General features: G+C 39.8%; 1 protein-coding gene across 7 annotated transcripts in view; it reads right to left on the reverse strand.

Annotated features, from left to right (window-relative positions):
• FGD4 (FYVE, RhoGEF and PH domain containing 4) overlaps positions 1-17303 on the reverse strand; it is a 244327-nt gene that overhangs the window by 114272 nt on the left and 112752 nt on the right. The window contains exon 1 of one of the 7 annotated variants that reach the window (XM_061417425.1): positions 8037-9965. The exons of 5 other annotated variants lie outside the window; for them this stretch is intronic. In XM_061417425.1, the coding sequence (XP_061273409.1) occupies positions 8037-8127 (91 nt within the window). In that variant the 5' untranslated portion in view covers positions 8128-9965. Of the gene's footprint in view, positions 1-40; positions 3929-8036; positions 9966-17303 lie in introns of those variants that run through there. One more of the 7 variants, XM_061417430.1, reaches the window with a different exon arrangement.

Below are 17303 nucleotides of genomic sequence, written 5' to 3' on the forward strand. Positions count from 1 at the left end.
AAAAGGGAAGGGAGTACACCCTTGGAACTTAGCAAAATACCTTAAATAGTTTCTCTTCATCTTGCCACAATTTTCTTCATGCAAACTATTCTCTGAATGTCTTAGTTTCAAGAAGAGTGATGGAGTGCTTTCTGTTTTTAAAGGAGTACTCAGGCTGCTGGGCGGAGAACAGAGTTCAAGAGGTTAATAATCTAAGGGAAAGTTTGATATCTTTCAAAGCAAGACTGATTGACAGACTGGATTGACAGACTAGGGAGAGGGAAAAAAAGATTCAAGAAGACTAGTTTTAGGCTTGAGCATAAGAAGTAATGGTTACTACATAATGATATGGAGATAACTGGGCTACAAAGGTTTAGGGGTTTTTTTATGAGAAGAAAGAGAGTTTTTCCCCAGGCTAAGTTATAAACACCACCATGCAGAATGACCAGCTTCCATGACTAACATTATTTTTCTTCTCAGAGGCACTTTCCTGTGGCCTGCTTCAAGATATGACTTAAAAACTACAGATCTTGGGTCAATTAGCAGAGGAAAAATCCTTAGAAGGGTCTGATCTGAACAGGGCTTAACAGGGACTGTGGGAAGGAATAAGTTAGAAAATGTATTTAAATCAGAGTGAAGACCTTCAAAAATATATTTCAGACCAATAAAAATTTGTGGGCTTCCCTAGTGGTCCAGTAGCGAAGACTCTCTGCTCCCCATGCAGGGGGTCCAGGTTCAATCCCTGATCAGGGAACTAGATCCCACATGTCACAAGTAAGACTCAGTACAGCAAACTAAAAATAAATGTGTTTTTTTTTTTTTTAATTAGCTTCCTGGACTTCCCTGCTGGCTCAGTGGTAATGCAGAAGACACGGGTTCCACCCCTGATCCAGGAGGACCCCACATGCTGCAGAGCAACTAAGCCCACCACAACTACTGAGCCTGTGCTCTTAGAGCCCAGGTGCTGCAACTACTGAGGCCTGCACACCGTAGAGCCCTTGCTCCACAGCAAGAGAAGCCACCACAACGAGAAACCTGCACGCTGCAACTAAAGCGTAGCCCCTGCTCTCCACAACCAGAGAAAGGCCCGTGGAGCAACAAAGACCCAGCACAGTCAAAGTAAAATTTTAAAAATAATTTTTTTAATTAGCTTTGATTTTATATATATGAAATAGTACAGAGTAAAGAAAACTAATAGAGTGGTAAGCATCCAGGAAAAATCCTTTTTATTTTATGAATGAATGGTATTCCAGTGTCTAAGGAAAATTGTTCAGGTTTAAATCTTTCTTTTCTTAATTTTAAACAAATTTTTATCTTTATTATGTTACAATTATACATATTTGAATCCATGTAAACACGCAATACTGTCATTCCATTTGTCCCCACTTTATATTAAGTGATCTTTACATTAAGCAGAAACAGGACATGATATTGGAAACTTCACCATCTGTACCTTCTTCAGTCAGCTTTCCTCCCCACAGTCTAAAATGAGGCCATACCAAACTGCTTATGTGTCACATAACATGAGAGACCTTGTGGTTTCTCTTCTGGAAACTTTGCACATTTCGCCTTTCCTTTCTCCAGGGGGTCTTCCCAACCCAGGGATCGAACCCAGGTCTCCCACATTGCAGGCGGATTCTTTACCAGCTGAGCCAAAACGGAAGCCCTCCTTCTGCCTAGAATCCTTTAAATATGCCTTCCCTCATATTTCCCCATTCCATGAAGTTGACTTCTTAATTCTACAATTTGAGAGCACCCCAAATCGTGTGCTCCCACAGCCCATTATGCACACAGTCCTATTTTCCCATCTTGTATTTTTTTGTTTGTATGTTTGGTGGTCCATTTGCTCCAAGAGAGCACAGATCATCACTTGTTGTGCTTTCTTATGTACCCCCACTGCTTACCAATAGGCCTAGCACACTGAATACCTATTAATATGAAAGTACTCTGGGGATTTTTGTATTGACTACTCCAAAGCCTTTGACTGTGTGGATCACAACAAACTATGGAAAATTCTTAAAGAGATGGGAATACCAGACCACCTTATCTGCCTCCTGAGAAATCTGTATGCAGGTTAAGAAGCAACAGTTAGAACTGGACATGGAACAACAGACTGGTTCCAAATTGGGAAAGGAGTACAGCAAGGCTGTATATTGTCACACTGCTCATTTAACTTATATGCAGAGTACATCATGTGAAATGCCAGGCTGGATGAAACTAAAGCTGGAATCAAGATTGCCAGGAGAAACATCAATGACCTCAGATATGCAGATGACACCACCCTTACGGCAGAAAGCAAAGAGGAACTAAAGAACCTTGTGATGAATGAAACAGGAGAGTGAAAAAGCTGGCTTCAAACTCAACATTAAAAAAACGAAGATCATGGCCTCTGGTCCCATCACTTGATGGAAAATAGATGGGAAAACAATGGAAACAGTGACAGACTTTATTTTCTTGGGCTCCAGAATCACTGCAGATGGTGACTGCAGCCATGAAATTAAAAGACACTTGCTCCTTGGAAGAAACACTATGACCAACTTAGACAGCATATTAAAAAGCAGAGACATTACTTTGCCAACAAAGGTCCATCTAGTCAAAGCTATGGTTTTTCCAGTAGTCATGTGTGGATGTGAGAGTTGGACTATAAAGAAAGTTAAGCGTGGAAGAATTGATGTTTTTCAACTGCGGTATTGGAGAAGACTCTTGAGAGTCCTTTGGATTGCAAGGAGATCAAACCAGTCAATTCTAAAGGAAATCAGTCCTGAATATTCATTGGAAGGACTGATGGTGAAGCTGAAGCTCCAATACTTTGGCCACCCGATGCAAAGAGCTGACTCACTACAAAAGACCCTGATGCTGGGAAAGATTGAAGGCAGGAGGAGAAGGGGATGACAGAGGATGAGATGGTTGGATGGCATCACTGACTCGATGGACATGAGTTTGAGCAAGCTCCAGGATATGGTGATAGACAGGGATGCCTGTCGTGCTGCAGGCGACTGGGGTCACAAAGAGCAGACACGACTGAGCGACTGAACCGAACTGAACTTTGGGGATGGTGAAACAATAGATGATTTTGTCTCTCAACTTTCCGAACTTTCTGCACACTTGTTATACACTCTTCATAAAAAAAGACTTTAAATCCCTTTCTTAAAAACAACCCCACCAATTGAAATTACCACCAATTTCAGATCACAGTGACTTGAACCTGGTTGAATTTGATAGTTGGAATAACTAACACAGTCCTTTATTTCAGTGCTTGAATTAACAGTCTTTTCTGAAACAGCTAAAAGCAAAACAAATGAAATCTCACCTCAAGTAGAGATAATACTCAGTTTTATGCAGCTGAAAGTGGAAGAAATGAAAATCTCCCTCAAGAAGAGACAGATACTCAGATAAACTGAGAAACAGAGTGAAAGTACAGTCCAGCTGTCTGTATCCTAGAACACAGAAGCTGTGCGTCCTGAGTGCTTATTGTACTATGCCATTTGATATAAGGGACTTGCGTATCCCTGGATTTTGGTATTTGCAGGAAGTCCCCTGCAGATACCTAGGGACAACTGTACCTCACTAGATCTACGCCAGCCTATCTGTAGACTGGATTTTAGGGAGTTCTAAGTGGGGTAGAGAATTTATTTTTAATCCTAGTCTTTTCCAAGCTGGTTATATTAATATTACTCCAGGAGATGTTGGAATTATAATATAATTATATATTCTGTATATTAATATTCTGCATATAATTATATATAGTCTATATATAGAGTAACATAATTACATATAGAAATATAATTATAATTTCATATTCTAGGATTATAATACCCAGAATATGAGAAATATCTGCTACAACTAAATACATCAGAAAATTGTATATTTGCTAAAAATGTTTTACATTAGTTAAGTCCATTTGCTCTATTAGCAGTAAGCATCAAACTCAAAACATTCTCCCTCTCCCCCGAAACTCTCCTCACAAGTTTATGTTGAATAAAAGGTGAATATAGGATCCATGGGGCTTACCTGGTGGCTTAGATGATAAAGAATCCATCTGCAATGCAGGAGATCCAGGTTTGATCCCTGGGTTGGCAGGATCCCTTGGAGAAGGGCATGACCGCCCACTCCAGCATTCCTGCCTGGAGAATTCCATGAACAGAAGAGCATAGCAAGGCAACATCCATGAGGTCACAAAGAGTCAGACATGACTGAGCAACCAACACTTTCACTTTCATAGGTTCCATAAGAAAATTAAAGGTATTTTTCTGATGTCTGTCTTAAACTCAAATGTGTCCAGGTTCCTAGCTCTTGAAGAGCCCAACACTCCTCTTTAACACATAAGTTCTCATTCTGCATAAAAGCAAAAAGTTCCCTTTCTCCCTACGTTTTGGAGTCCTCCTGGGGAAACTTCCTCAAACCCTCCCTGGTTGTTGCTTGTTGCCTCAAACTCCTGGCCCAGTAGCACAGGAGCTAAGAGGATGAGCTGTAGCATGAAATTCTGATTTGCCTCCTGGTTCCATCACATGTTAGCCATGTGATCTTGAACAAATTTCTCAACCTGCCTAAGCACCACTTTCCTTGTTTATAAAATAGATATAATCACAATGCCAGTCTCATATAGTGCTGCTATGGGGATTAAAGAAATGGGAAGTATACTGCTTGACATATGACAAGCAACACCTACACATACAGAATGTCTATTATGCTTTGTTAATTGCTTCTTAACATTGTAAACTACTTCTCGAAAGGTCTTTTCCTGTCCCCATATTAATTTTCTAAAAAACATGGATATAGCCACCTCCTCTAATTCTCCCAGTTTCTGCTGAAGACTAGGAAATAACAAAGAGAAATTACAATTAAAAAGCAAACAAAAAAGGATGAGGAGGACACAAGGTAAAATATTAGCTGGCTTCTTCTAGCTTACTGATTAAGCCCTCTTTCTGCTTAGCCCTGGCAGGCTGTCAAGCTTGTAGACTTCACCTTAATAGCATATTTGGGGGAATAGAGGGAGGAACAAGGAAAGCTCATGCTTTCTCAGTACTTACTGCCCCAAAGTGCTGCTTTTTCTTTTCTTTTTTTTTTTTTTTTGCTGCTTTTTCTTAATTAAAATTTGTTAACATAGAGGAAGTAGTTTGAAAGTGAGAGACAGTCCATCAAATGGTAGAAATATCAGTTAGTGAGACATAGAGAGAAGACGACAATTTGTGTTATTTGCTACTGCTAAGTCGCTTCAGTCGTGTCCGATTCTGTGTGACCCCATAGATGCCAGCCCACCAGGCTCCCCCGTCCCTGGGATTCTCCAGGCAAGAACATTGGAGTGGGTTGCCATTTCCTTCTCCAATGCATGAAAGTGAAAAGTGAAAGTGAAGTCGCTCAGTCGTGTCCGACTCTTCGCGACCCCATGGACTGCGCCCATCAGGCTCCTCCATCCATGGGATTTTCCAGGCAAGAGTACTGGAGTGGGGTGCCATCGCCTTCTCCCTAATGTTAGATCTTGGCTATGTTTCTGAGCCAGCTCCCTTCCCACTCCCCTCAAACCATTTCCCTACTACCGCCACCTCAGAATTGTAGCTTTACCCTTACAAAACAAAAAAGCCTGTCACAACATTAAGTGGTTTTTCACAAAGTGTTTTGGTCCCCACATAGCGCTGCCACTGCCAGGAGTCCCAGTTCTATATCCCCCAACCTACACCCCAAATCTGACCCTTATCAAGACCCTCAGACTTTGACTCCTATCTCCCTTTTTATTTTTTTAACTTATTTATTTTTAATTGGAGGATTGTGTTTGTTTCTGCCATATATTAACATGAATATAACAGCCATAGGTATATGTATATTCTCTCCCTCTTGAACCTCCCTCCCACCTTCTACCCCATCCAACCCTTCTGGGTTGTCACAGAGCACCAGATTTGAGCTCTCTGTATATTACAGGAAGCTTCCACTGGCTATCTAATTTTACATATGGTAATGTATATGTTCCAATGCTACTCTCTCAATTCGTCCCACCCTGTCCACAACTCTTTCTCTCTGTCTGCATCTCTACTACTCCCCTACAGATGAGTTCTTCAGTACCATCTTTCTAGATTCCATACATATGCACTAATATATGATATTTGTCTTTCTCTTTCTTTTAATAGACTTCACTCTGTATAACAGGCTCTTAGGTTCATCCTCCTCATTAGAACTTTCTGACTTCACTCTGTATAATACACTCTAAGTTCATCCACCTCATCAGTTCCTTTTAATGGCTGACTAATATTCCAAACTTCTTTATCCATTCATCTGTCAGTTTACACCTAGGTTGCTTCCATGTCCTGGCTATTGTAAACAGTGTTGTGATGAACACTGGGGTACAGGTTTAAATCTTAATCTTGAATTATAATTTAATTTACATATCATTTGAATGAAAACCATATTATCATTCCTGCAAAGACTGACAAATACTTCCCATTGAATCATTCTTCATGTTCCATTTTTCTCTTCAGTTTTCATGTGTTTGTCTACAAGCAAAAGTTTTTAAAAAGGAAAGTTTCTTCAAGCCATTAAAAAAAGATAAAACTTTTACAAATAATATGTACACTAAATGCACATACTCAAATTTTTTCTTGAACAACTTAATAGCAATAACATAACCAGTGGTGTGGGCAGAAAGCACTACATTATTGTCTTTTCAGTTTAAAAACCATAAAAGGAACTTCTAAAACTCACACTTATAGTGGCCCCTCACTATAGGGAGTTGTCCATTAGAGCAGAAAATTCGAGTAGCACTTCTCTCCAATGATCCTTAACTATTTGAAGGTGTAATGAGAAGAAACAGATGTTGTGTCAGAGAAAGAAAGAATTCACTAACCAAGAAAGGAAATACTTCCCTTTTGCTGCTTTAAAAAAAAAAAAATTCATGTTTAGAGTGTGATGGTAAACCATGTGGAGATCACAAAAACTTTAAACTTTATGCAAGAAGAGTAGAACCTCTGCAAAGGAACTGAGGCTTCTTCCTGGATAATGGAGGGAGCCAAGGCAGACATGAAGTGGGTTACTCAATCTCTAGCAACTACTAGAACCTGGGAAAAGAGCCAGCCAAGACTGTGCAGCTGCAGGAGGGAGCTTCAGCTTCCTGGCTGCAGAACTGTGACCAGCCCCACCCTTGGACTTCCATACTCGGTGCAACTCCCTCCCCGCTGCCCCTCCACCCCCCCAAGGCCTAAAGAAGGAAAGAGTGACACCGCAAGGAAAAGAATCCTGATAAACTATGAAGACTACCTGTTTTAAGGTTCAGTTCATTTTATTTAACAGTGTAGACAGCAGTGTAGACATTCCTCAGGAAGGTTAATAGATCCATGCAGACAGTGGGAAAATAGCATCACAGAATTAAACCCATCTCAGTTTTAAAAAATATTTTTAGCAGAAATTTCCTGTCACATGATTACATTTCTACCACATAGAGTTTCATTCCTCTTTGAAAGAATCAATTTTTCATTAATACACTCCAGAATATTGGAGGAGAAAAACGATGGCTGAATACCACTAACAACAACAAAAATACTTCCATGCCTGTCTCTATTTGCTATCTCATATTGAAAAGCAGGTAATATTCACTCTTCTGAACTCTGCTAAAACAAGAAGACTGGGATGGTGGATGATTTGTTTGCTTGAACAGAACAGTATTCTGTGCAGTAGTACTTGAAAATGTTTAGTAGCAAATATTTCTTAGCTTTGCTCACACCAGAAATGAAAGAAAAAAAGAGAAAACTCTGATTTTCTTTCTCTGCATCCTCCCGTCAGTGACTAAATTTTCAAATTTCTAATGTTAGTAAGAATGAGTCAGAGAAAGAGAACTATTAAACTTGTATTTTGCTAACCCAGAAACAGCCTCCTGGAAGAAGCAGAAACCATAAATAGAGCACATATTTTAATGTTAAAGTTGAAAAATAATGTGAATCTTATTCTTAACTTAAACCAAACTCTGCAACTTTCATGCCCTTTAAGCATCCTGTTGTAAAATGACCCACATAAACCGAGGGGAGAAAAAAGAAAAAAAGAGAAAAGACACACTAGAAAATGAAACTACTTACCGTCATCAGTGGACATCATTTCATATATACTGAAAATTAGTCTACTTTGGTTTGATAAGAAAATATTTGGCTTTACTCTTTTAAAGTTCATGTGATAAAATCTCACTCCCGGCTCTGAAGCCTCTCGCAGCCACAGGTCAGCCGGGAGCTCTGATGATGCACTGCTTACTTCAGGACCTTCTCAAACCTCACTGCTCACGGACAACCTCATGCATAATATGCCACTCCTCCCCAGAGGAGGGTTGCTGCAGTGTTCTTCAAAAGACCAAGTATATGAGGATGGAGAGATGTCTATTTATTACAGTAAACAACAATGAAAGCTCATAGGAGCATAAAATGCACTAGAAATACACTTGGGAATAGGACAGTTTATAAACTGGCTAATTCCTGAACTATTAGTAATGCTCTAAAAAAGCCAACATGAAAACAGTTTGTTTCCACTTGAACTGGGTCCATGCACTGGACCAAAGAGGTTTACAGATTCAGGATTCACAGGCTTAAGATGTTAAAATGTCATTTTGAAAGATCTCAAATGCTATTTTGCCACTGAAGACTTTCTATTTTAGCATAGTTCACTGACCTTGGTGCAGAGTGAATAACTACTACTCATAAATTTCCTAAGGAAACCAAGTTTTATGTGATTTCAGAGCACTGTTTACTTATTTTTATACATCTTTATAAGTTTATATCATTTACCAGTACTTTCAAAATTTCTCATAGCCCTGAAAAATCAGAAAGTGTCAATTAAAATATGTATAAAATTACAATGAAGTAACAGGCTATAGACATCACTCTCACAGTTGAAAGAAGTGTTTCCAAAACCCTCCTTTACTGTGTCCAGATGCAGTGGTTCTCACACACCAGATCACCTGGATGGAATTTTAAAACTCACACTGCCTGGTCCTATCTCAGTTGAATTCAACCCCAGAATCTGCACTTCTAACAAGCTCCCAGGTGATGCTGACACTGTTGGTCTGGGACTACACTACAGGAACCACATTTGGAGAACTGCTGGGGCAGAGACTTGATACTCAGTGGCAGCCTAAAGCTCTGACTCAATTGCACTTGCTTAGGAACTGCTTAATATCAGGGCAGGTAGGAAACACTCAAGGTGTGGTATGAGGGAACTATGTATTACACACTCAGATAAGGCTCATCGGGAAGTAGACTTATCAACTTAATTCTTAATAAAAGAAACCTGCATATTAGGGATGAATAGACAATTACAACATGGAGAAAAGGAGTCAAAGAGAAGACATCAGAATTGCCTTTTATGTCCTTCACAAACTTCACCTGTCTGTTTAAAATTCACTGTGTCAGGAAAACTCTTTATATTTGATACCAAAGATCACTTAGCCTTGGCAAATTTCAGTAATGCAAAAAGCAGAATGTTTCCCTGTCATAAAATGCTCCAATTTTGTGCTTGCTGAATTTTGATAGCCATATTTAAATTATAATCTTAGGTTTGGTTTTCAAACAAACACCTTTTCTTTTTTTATAGCTAACCTTTACTTTGTGCCTGGTGCTCTGGTAAGCACCTTCCATGCAGCATTTCATTAAATCCTCACTGTGAGGTAGTAATAATTTATCAATATTTTACAAAAGAGAATGCTCTTCTGCAAAAGGAATAAATAGTATAGGTAAGGTATGGAGTAATAATTACCATTCTGCAGAAGAGAAACCTAGGTTTAACAGATTAAAAATCTTGGCCAGTAACACTAGTAAAATAATAACCTTTAAGAAATTCAATTCTCTTTTGCACAATAAAGATATAATAAAATTCATGTTTGAATCTATATAGTAAAAACCACAATAAGACTTGTAGCTGCTGCTGCTGCTAAGTCGCTTCAGTCGTGTCCGACTCTGTGCGACCCCAGAGACGGCGGCCCACCAGGCTCCCCCGTCCCTGGGATTCTCCAGGCAAGAACACAGGAGTGGGTTGCCATTTCCCTCTCCAATGTATGAAATTGAAAAAATAAAGTGAAGTCGCTCAGTCGTGTCCGACTCCTAGCGACCCCATGGACTGCAGCCCACCAGGCCCTTCTGTCCATGGAATTTTCTAGGCAAGAGTACTGGAGTGGGTTGCCATTTCCTTCTCCAATGCATGAAAGCGAAAAGTGAAAGTGAAGCCGCTCAGTCGTTTCCGACTCTTAGCGACCCCATGGTCAGCAGCCTACCAGGCTGCTCCATCCATGGGATTTTCCAGGCAAGAGTACTGGGGTGGGGTGCCATTGACTTGCAGCTAGAAGTGATAATTACAGTTTTAAACAAAATATCATTGACTCTTATTGTTCACAACAGATAATCTGAAATTATATTCGGCATCTACCACAAACTAGTGACTAAATTTAAGCTACTCACTAGCAGCCGTGGCTGCTGCTGCTAAGTCGCTTCAGTCGTGTCTGACTCTGTGCGACCCCATAGACGGCAGCCCACCAGGCTCCACCGTCCCTAGGATTCTCCAGGCAAGAACACAGGAGTGGGTTGCCATTTCCCTCTCCAATGTATGAAATTGAAAAAATAAAGTGAAGTCGCTCAGTCGTGTCCGACTCCTAGCGACCCCATGGACTGCAGCCCACCAGGCCCTTCTGTCCATGGAATTTTCTAGGCAAGAGTACTGGAGTGGGGTGCCACTGCCTTCTCCGAGCAGCCATGGCCGTTTCTTATAAAGTTAAACCAGCACTTCCATATGACCCAGCAATGACACGCCTAGGTACTTACCCAAGTGAAACTAATACTTACATTAACAGAAACATGCAAATGAAAATTTTATTTCTTTTAATTGGAGGATAATTACTTTACAATATTGGGATGGTTTTTCCCATATATCAATGTGAATCGGCAACACATGTGTACATGAATATTTACAGAGGCTTTATTCATAACTACCAAAAGCTGGAAAATACACAATTGACCTTCAATTAGTGAATAAATAAGCAAACTGTGGTAAATCTGTCTTTACAACCCTCAAGAAATGAGCTAAGGATACTTGCATGTGTGTTAGTAAGGAAGCCAACTTAAAACACTAGAGGACTTCCCTGGTGGCACGGTGAGTAAGAATCCCTTGCCAATACAGAAGATATGGGTTCAATCCTGGTCCACAAGATTTCACAAGCCACAGAGCAACTAAACCCACGGGTCACAACTACTGAGCCCGTGCTCTAGATCCCAAGAGCCACAACTACCAAGCCCATGTGCTGCAACTATTGAAGCCCAGGTGCCTTGAGTCTATGAGAAGCCCACACACAAGAACTTAGAGTAGGCCCTGCTCACCCACAATTAGAGAAAGCCCACACGCAGCAAGCAAGACCCACTGAAGCCAAAAATAATAAATAAATGCCACACATTTAAGATTCCATATGACATTCTGGAAAAGGCAAGCACAGTTCATTTCAGTTACTCAGTTGTGTCCGACTCCTTGCGACTCCATGGACTGCAGCACGTGAGGCCTCCCTGTCCATCACCAACTCCCAGATGTTACCCAAACTCATGTCCATTGAGTCAGTGATGCCATCCAACCATCTCATCCTCTGTCATCCCCTTCTCCACCCGCCTTCCATCTTTCCCAGCATCAGGATCTTTTCAAATGAGTCAGTTATTCGCATCAGGTGGCCAAAGTACTGAAGCACACAGGGACAAAAACTAGATCCAAGGTTGCAGGAGGGTGGAAGAACTGATTTGATTACAAAAGGGTACAACAGAATTGCCAAAGGTGATGGGAATGTTTCATATCTGCATTGTTGTGCTGGTTATATGACTGTATGCATTGTCAAAACTCACAACTGTACCCTAAAGAGGGTGAATTTTACTGTATATAAATTATCCAATAATTAAAAAAAACCAAAGATTTTTGATATTATCTATTGCCTTTCTCATCATCAATAGTAGAGATAATTACTGGTTCATTGTATTTGTTTCCTGTGATTTTTTAAAAAATCTTGAAAAATTAAAAAGTAACCTAATTAGCTCCCCACACAATGTCCATTTGTGAACAATGATGTTTATAACAATATATTTAAAAGGTTCTTTCAAATTAATGTTTAATGTAGTTAATTAATAAGATTATTTGTCATTGACATCAGTCTTGAAAAATATCTAAACTCCAGGCTAACCAACTCAGTTATTCACTTTAGTTATGTATTAAAGACTTTGAAGCAACTTAATATGCACGCACAAAGACTTAGTGGGCTGTCACCCTGCTATCAGGCTTCTCCTCCTCGTAGAGTCGTTATTTCTTTACAAATTCTGTTGAGTAAGGAAGTCAGAAAGTTCTCCCAGTCACAAGGTATTTCATAACCGCTTGCTTTATCACTATATTAAACTTAGTTTACTTTTTATTAAAGGCTGCTAGTATTTTCAATAGCTTACCATTTCTAATGTAAATGATCTAAAACAAAAATTTTACCATGTAACCTGTGCTTCTTGAATTAAAATTTACTAATTTATAATGTCTAAAAAAGAGGGGAGAGGGGCGGGAACGAAGTTGTCTGACCTTGCTTTTTTTTTTCTGGCCAAGCTGTGCAGCACAGGATCTTAGTTCTCTGACCAGGGATTAAACCCATGCCCTCTGCGGTGGAAGTGCAGAGTCTTAACCATTGGACCACCAGGGAAGCTCCTGTCCCAGTAATCTGGTTTATAGCTACCTAGCATATCATCTCGGAGAAGGCAATGGCACCCCACTCCAGTACTTTTGCCTAGAAAATCCTATGGACGGAGGAGCCTGGTAGGCTGCAGTCCACGGGGTCGCTAGAGTCAGAAACGACTGAGCAACTTCACTTTGACTTTTCACTTTCATGCATTGGAGAAGGAAATGGCAACCCACGCCAGTGTTCTTGCCTGGAGAAGCCTGGTGGGCTGCTGTCTATGGGGTCGCACAGAGTCGGACACGACTGAAGTGATGCAGCAGCAGCAGCAGCAGCAGCATATCATCTAACATATAATTGAAAACTTCCATGTACTAATGGCAAAGTTGGCTTAAATAATTATTTACTGATAAATATATTTTGGCAGTATAAAAACAGGACAACTATACCAAGTGAAAGTTAGTATTTCACTTTGTTCAAACAGAACAAGAAGTTGGAAAAAATAATTAAAGTACTTCTTACTTTCAGTTATTAACTAAGGAGTAAAATCCTCAAATTGATTCTCCAATGATATTTAACTGGGAGACAATCTCCATTTTCATAGAATGAAATATGAATCTTAATCTATTTTGCACACTTTAGTACTCTAATAATCATCTAATAAAATCAATTTGTTATTAAAATGATTTCCTCATTGACTTAAAAAAAACTATAATTAAAAAGCCCAATCAAATGATGTGTAATTTCCATTTTGTATGTCTCTGAATCTTAATGAAGTGAAGCCTATAAGTTCTTGAATGCATGCTAAGGAAATCGTGGGGGATGTTTTGTTTCTTTGTGGCCATGCCATGCAGTATGTGGGGTCTTCCTCAACTAACGACTGAACCTCCCCCCTCCCCTGCATTAGAAGCATTAACTGTTAACCACTGGACCACCAGGGAAGTCTCTAAATCTAGTTTCTTGAATATTCTGTCCCAAACTATTTTTATACAGATCTTCAAAACAAACCAATTATCCCTCAATCTCTATTCTTTTAAATTAAAACAATTTTAATATATATTTAAAGATTTATTTATTTACTCTTGGGCTCTGCTGGGTCTTTGTTGCTGTGCGCAGGCCTCCTTCAGCTGCAGCAAGCAGGGGCCACTCCCTAGTTGCGGCCTCTCACCACAGTGGTCTCTCTTGTGGAGCATGGGTTCTAGGCACAAGAGCTTCAGTAGCTGCAGCACCTGGGCTCCACAGTTGTGGCTCACAGGCTCTAGTGCTCTGGCTAAGCAGCTGTGGTGCACGGGCTCAGCTGTCCTGTGGCATGTGGGATTTTCCCAGACCAGGGATCAAATCCATGTACTCTGTATTGGCACATGGACTCCTTACCACTGAGCCACCAGGGAAGCCTCTTAATATATGTATGTATGTCTGTGAAAGTTGCTCAGTCGTGTCCGACTCTTTGCAACCCCATGGACTATACAGTCCATGGGATTCTCCAGGCCAGAATACTGGAGTGGGTAGCCTTTCCCATCTCCAGGGGATCCTCCCAACCCAGAGATTGAACCCAGGTCTCCCACATTGCAGGTGGATTCTTTACCAGCTGAGCCACAAGGGAAGCCCCTTTTAATTCATTTTTTATATTAATTATTTAGTCACTTAAAGTCCCAACCACACAGTATCATTAGACAGTCCCCCAAACCAGGGTTTCCTGATGGACGACAATACAATCGTAGGTTAAACTGTTGCTCATTCTGGGTTTTAGCTCAATTCTATTAATATTCTTCTACTTTGGAAGACTATGATGAGAAGTTATACCTCTCTCTAACGGCATGTGGATAGGAATAGTTTGTATATTTTAGGTATGCAATTTAGGAGAAGAAACCTTGTATCTGAAGTGTTATATGACTTTAACAATGCTCTTCTGGTTAAAAACATTTAATCTTGGATTAGAAAGCCATTCCTTATGAGCCTAAATTATGGAATTGATCCTCATGCCCCAATTTATAGTTTGTTTGACCTCACCTATAGATTTCCTGCATCACACCAGTCATTTCATCTGTTCACATACACAGTTCAGCAGTAAACACAATTTTAGGTTGGTAATATTTCAGCATTTCCCCTATCATGCTCCACTCTTTAAGATAAAGGCATGCTTTTCATCTAATTTTGCTTTGTACTAATCCCACATCATCGATATTATCTAAATTCAAAGCAGGAACAAAGTTAATTGATAAATATGGTGTTTCTTCTTTCATTATGGCCATTATTTTTACAGAACTTCTTTGGATTCCACTTGAATACCAAGTAACAACTCTAGACTGGATGAGCTACATATTTCCTGTAAGTCACATCACTTCATCAAGAAGTTAATTCTGAGATTTCAAGTTCTACAATTCCAGTATTGCCACCAGCTAGCTACCTTTCTTACTCTAAATTCCTGAACGAATCCATTCTTAGCTATGCTTCATTAAAGAACATATACCAAGCACTTAATATCATGCTGGGCAAATAACAGGTGCCCGATTCTCTTCTCTGTTCAGTCGCTCCGTATCCTTCTGCCTTACGCATCTCACGACGGAGTCACTCTTTACAAACGCCCTTACTCTAGCAGTTTAGTGTTCTTTACCTGCATCTCTTTCATCTGCCAGAAAGCCTGAAGGCAGGAGGAGAAGGGGATGAAAGAGTACGAGATGGCTGGATGGCATCACTGACTCAATGGACATGGGTTTGAGCAAGCTCCAGAAGATGGTGAAGGACAGGGAAGCCTGGCGTGCTGCAGTCCATGGGGTTGCAAAGAGTCAGACACGACTGAGCAACTACACAACAACCATGATGATGTCCACTGATAGGGTTCTAGCACTGTGGTTGTCATGTATCGTGAACAAAATATTTCTGCAAGTATTAAATGGGTATATTAAATAGGTACAGAATTTCAGTTAGGAAAAACAAAAGAAATTCTAGACATGGATAGTGGTGATGGTGGTAAAACAATGTGAATGTACTGATACTAGAGAACTGTACACTTAAAAATGGCTAAAATGATCAATTTTATGTTGTGTATATTTTACATATACACATATGCTATTCCTCAATCTATTTGTTCATGTTCTCTACTGCCTGTACTGTTTCTCTGCATTCTTTCCTTTCTTCAGGGTCTACCTTGAACAAACTATTCACTCAAGGGTCCAACTCCTCCACTAAAATATCTAATTCCAGTACCAACCTCTCTTAAACAACCTCCTTCACTGGAGAAGGGAAGCTTAAACTTTATCTTGAGGGATGAAGATTTCATTATGCAGCAAAGAGAGGGAAAGGATCTTATTTCAGATTCTAAATTGAGGAAACCTGTAGCAGATTCACAAATTTCATTGTGGCTTGCAGAACTATTCCTCACTTGTCAGCTGATATCCTCAATGGCTACTTACTGCATTGAGAATGAAATCCAAACTCCTTATAAGGCCTCAAGGCACTGTCCCTTGCTTACCTTTCTAGTCTCATCTCTTGCCACTGTTTTCAAAATATGTTTCCAAACCACGTTCCATCAATCATGGGTTTTGAGAAGGAAGTTAAGAAAAATGCTTTCTTTTCATAAATTTCCACAGAAACTTCCCCCCCCCCAACTTTGAAATAGCCATGCAGTTTCCAGAAAAGGCTCCTCTGAGGCTTTAAGAAAATAAAACTTGAGCTTTGCCCTGGCCAGGTCAGATAAAGGGTAAATAAAATACAGCCAGTTACTTGCTACTAACTTGGGAGTAAAAAGAGAGCGCTTTCATTTCTCTCTCTCTCTCTTTTTTTAAAATTAATTTATTTTTTAATTGAAGGATAATTGCTTTACAGAATTTTGTTGTTTTCTGTCAAACCTCAACATGAATCAGTCATAGGTATTATCCCCTCCCTTTTGAACCTCCCTCTCATCTCCCTTTCCATCCCACCCCTCTAGGTTGATACAGAGCCCCTGTTTGAGTTTCCTGAGCCATACAGCATACTCTCTTTTTGACCAAGATTTAAGTACTGTCTTCCTTTCCTGAAGACTCTAATGTACTACTTACTGGGGTAACAGCTGCTGCTTAGGCCTTTTGTGTTGGCCCAAACATTCCTAAAGGACAAACTCAATGTAAAGAAAAAATAACTATAACCCTAAATATAACCAGCACCTTATCTTTGCAAATTATCCACTCTACTTATTATTTCTTCCCTTTTATCCCACGGTAATATGGCACAATTAAAACATGCAGTTTAATTTCTGATGCAATCTCAGAAGTGTATAGTAAGTCCCCTACATACGAATGAGTTCCATTCCAGGAGCACATTGTTAAGTCCAAGTTTTGTTCATTAAGTCCAACAAAATTAGCTCAGGTACCCAACTAACACAATTGGCTACATACTACTGTACTGTACTAGGTTTATAGTAGTTCTCACACAAATAATATATTAAAAAAACAAATACATAAAAATAAAGAAAACATTTTTAATCTTACCATACAGTACCTTGAAAAGTACCGTAGTATCAGCTACATCACCATTGCTTTTATGCTTGCTTCCAGACATCCTGGGCCTCCAATAAAGATACTTCACTACTGTACTCTATATCCAGTACTGTAAAGTACACAAAAGCACAACCACTTGCAGAGGATTCACACAGGCAAACGTATGTTTGCATCTTTGAAAGTTTGCAAGTTGAAAGTTTGTATGTAAG

Source organism: Bos javanicus, chromosome 5 (genome assembly GCF_032452875.1).
Source record: "Bos javanicus breed banteng chromosome 5, ARS-OSU_banteng_1.0, whole genome shotgun sequence".
In the NCBI taxonomy this organism is placed as follows: domain Eukaryota; kingdom Metazoa; phylum Chordata; class Mammalia; order Artiodactyla; family Bovidae; genus Bos; species Bos javanicus.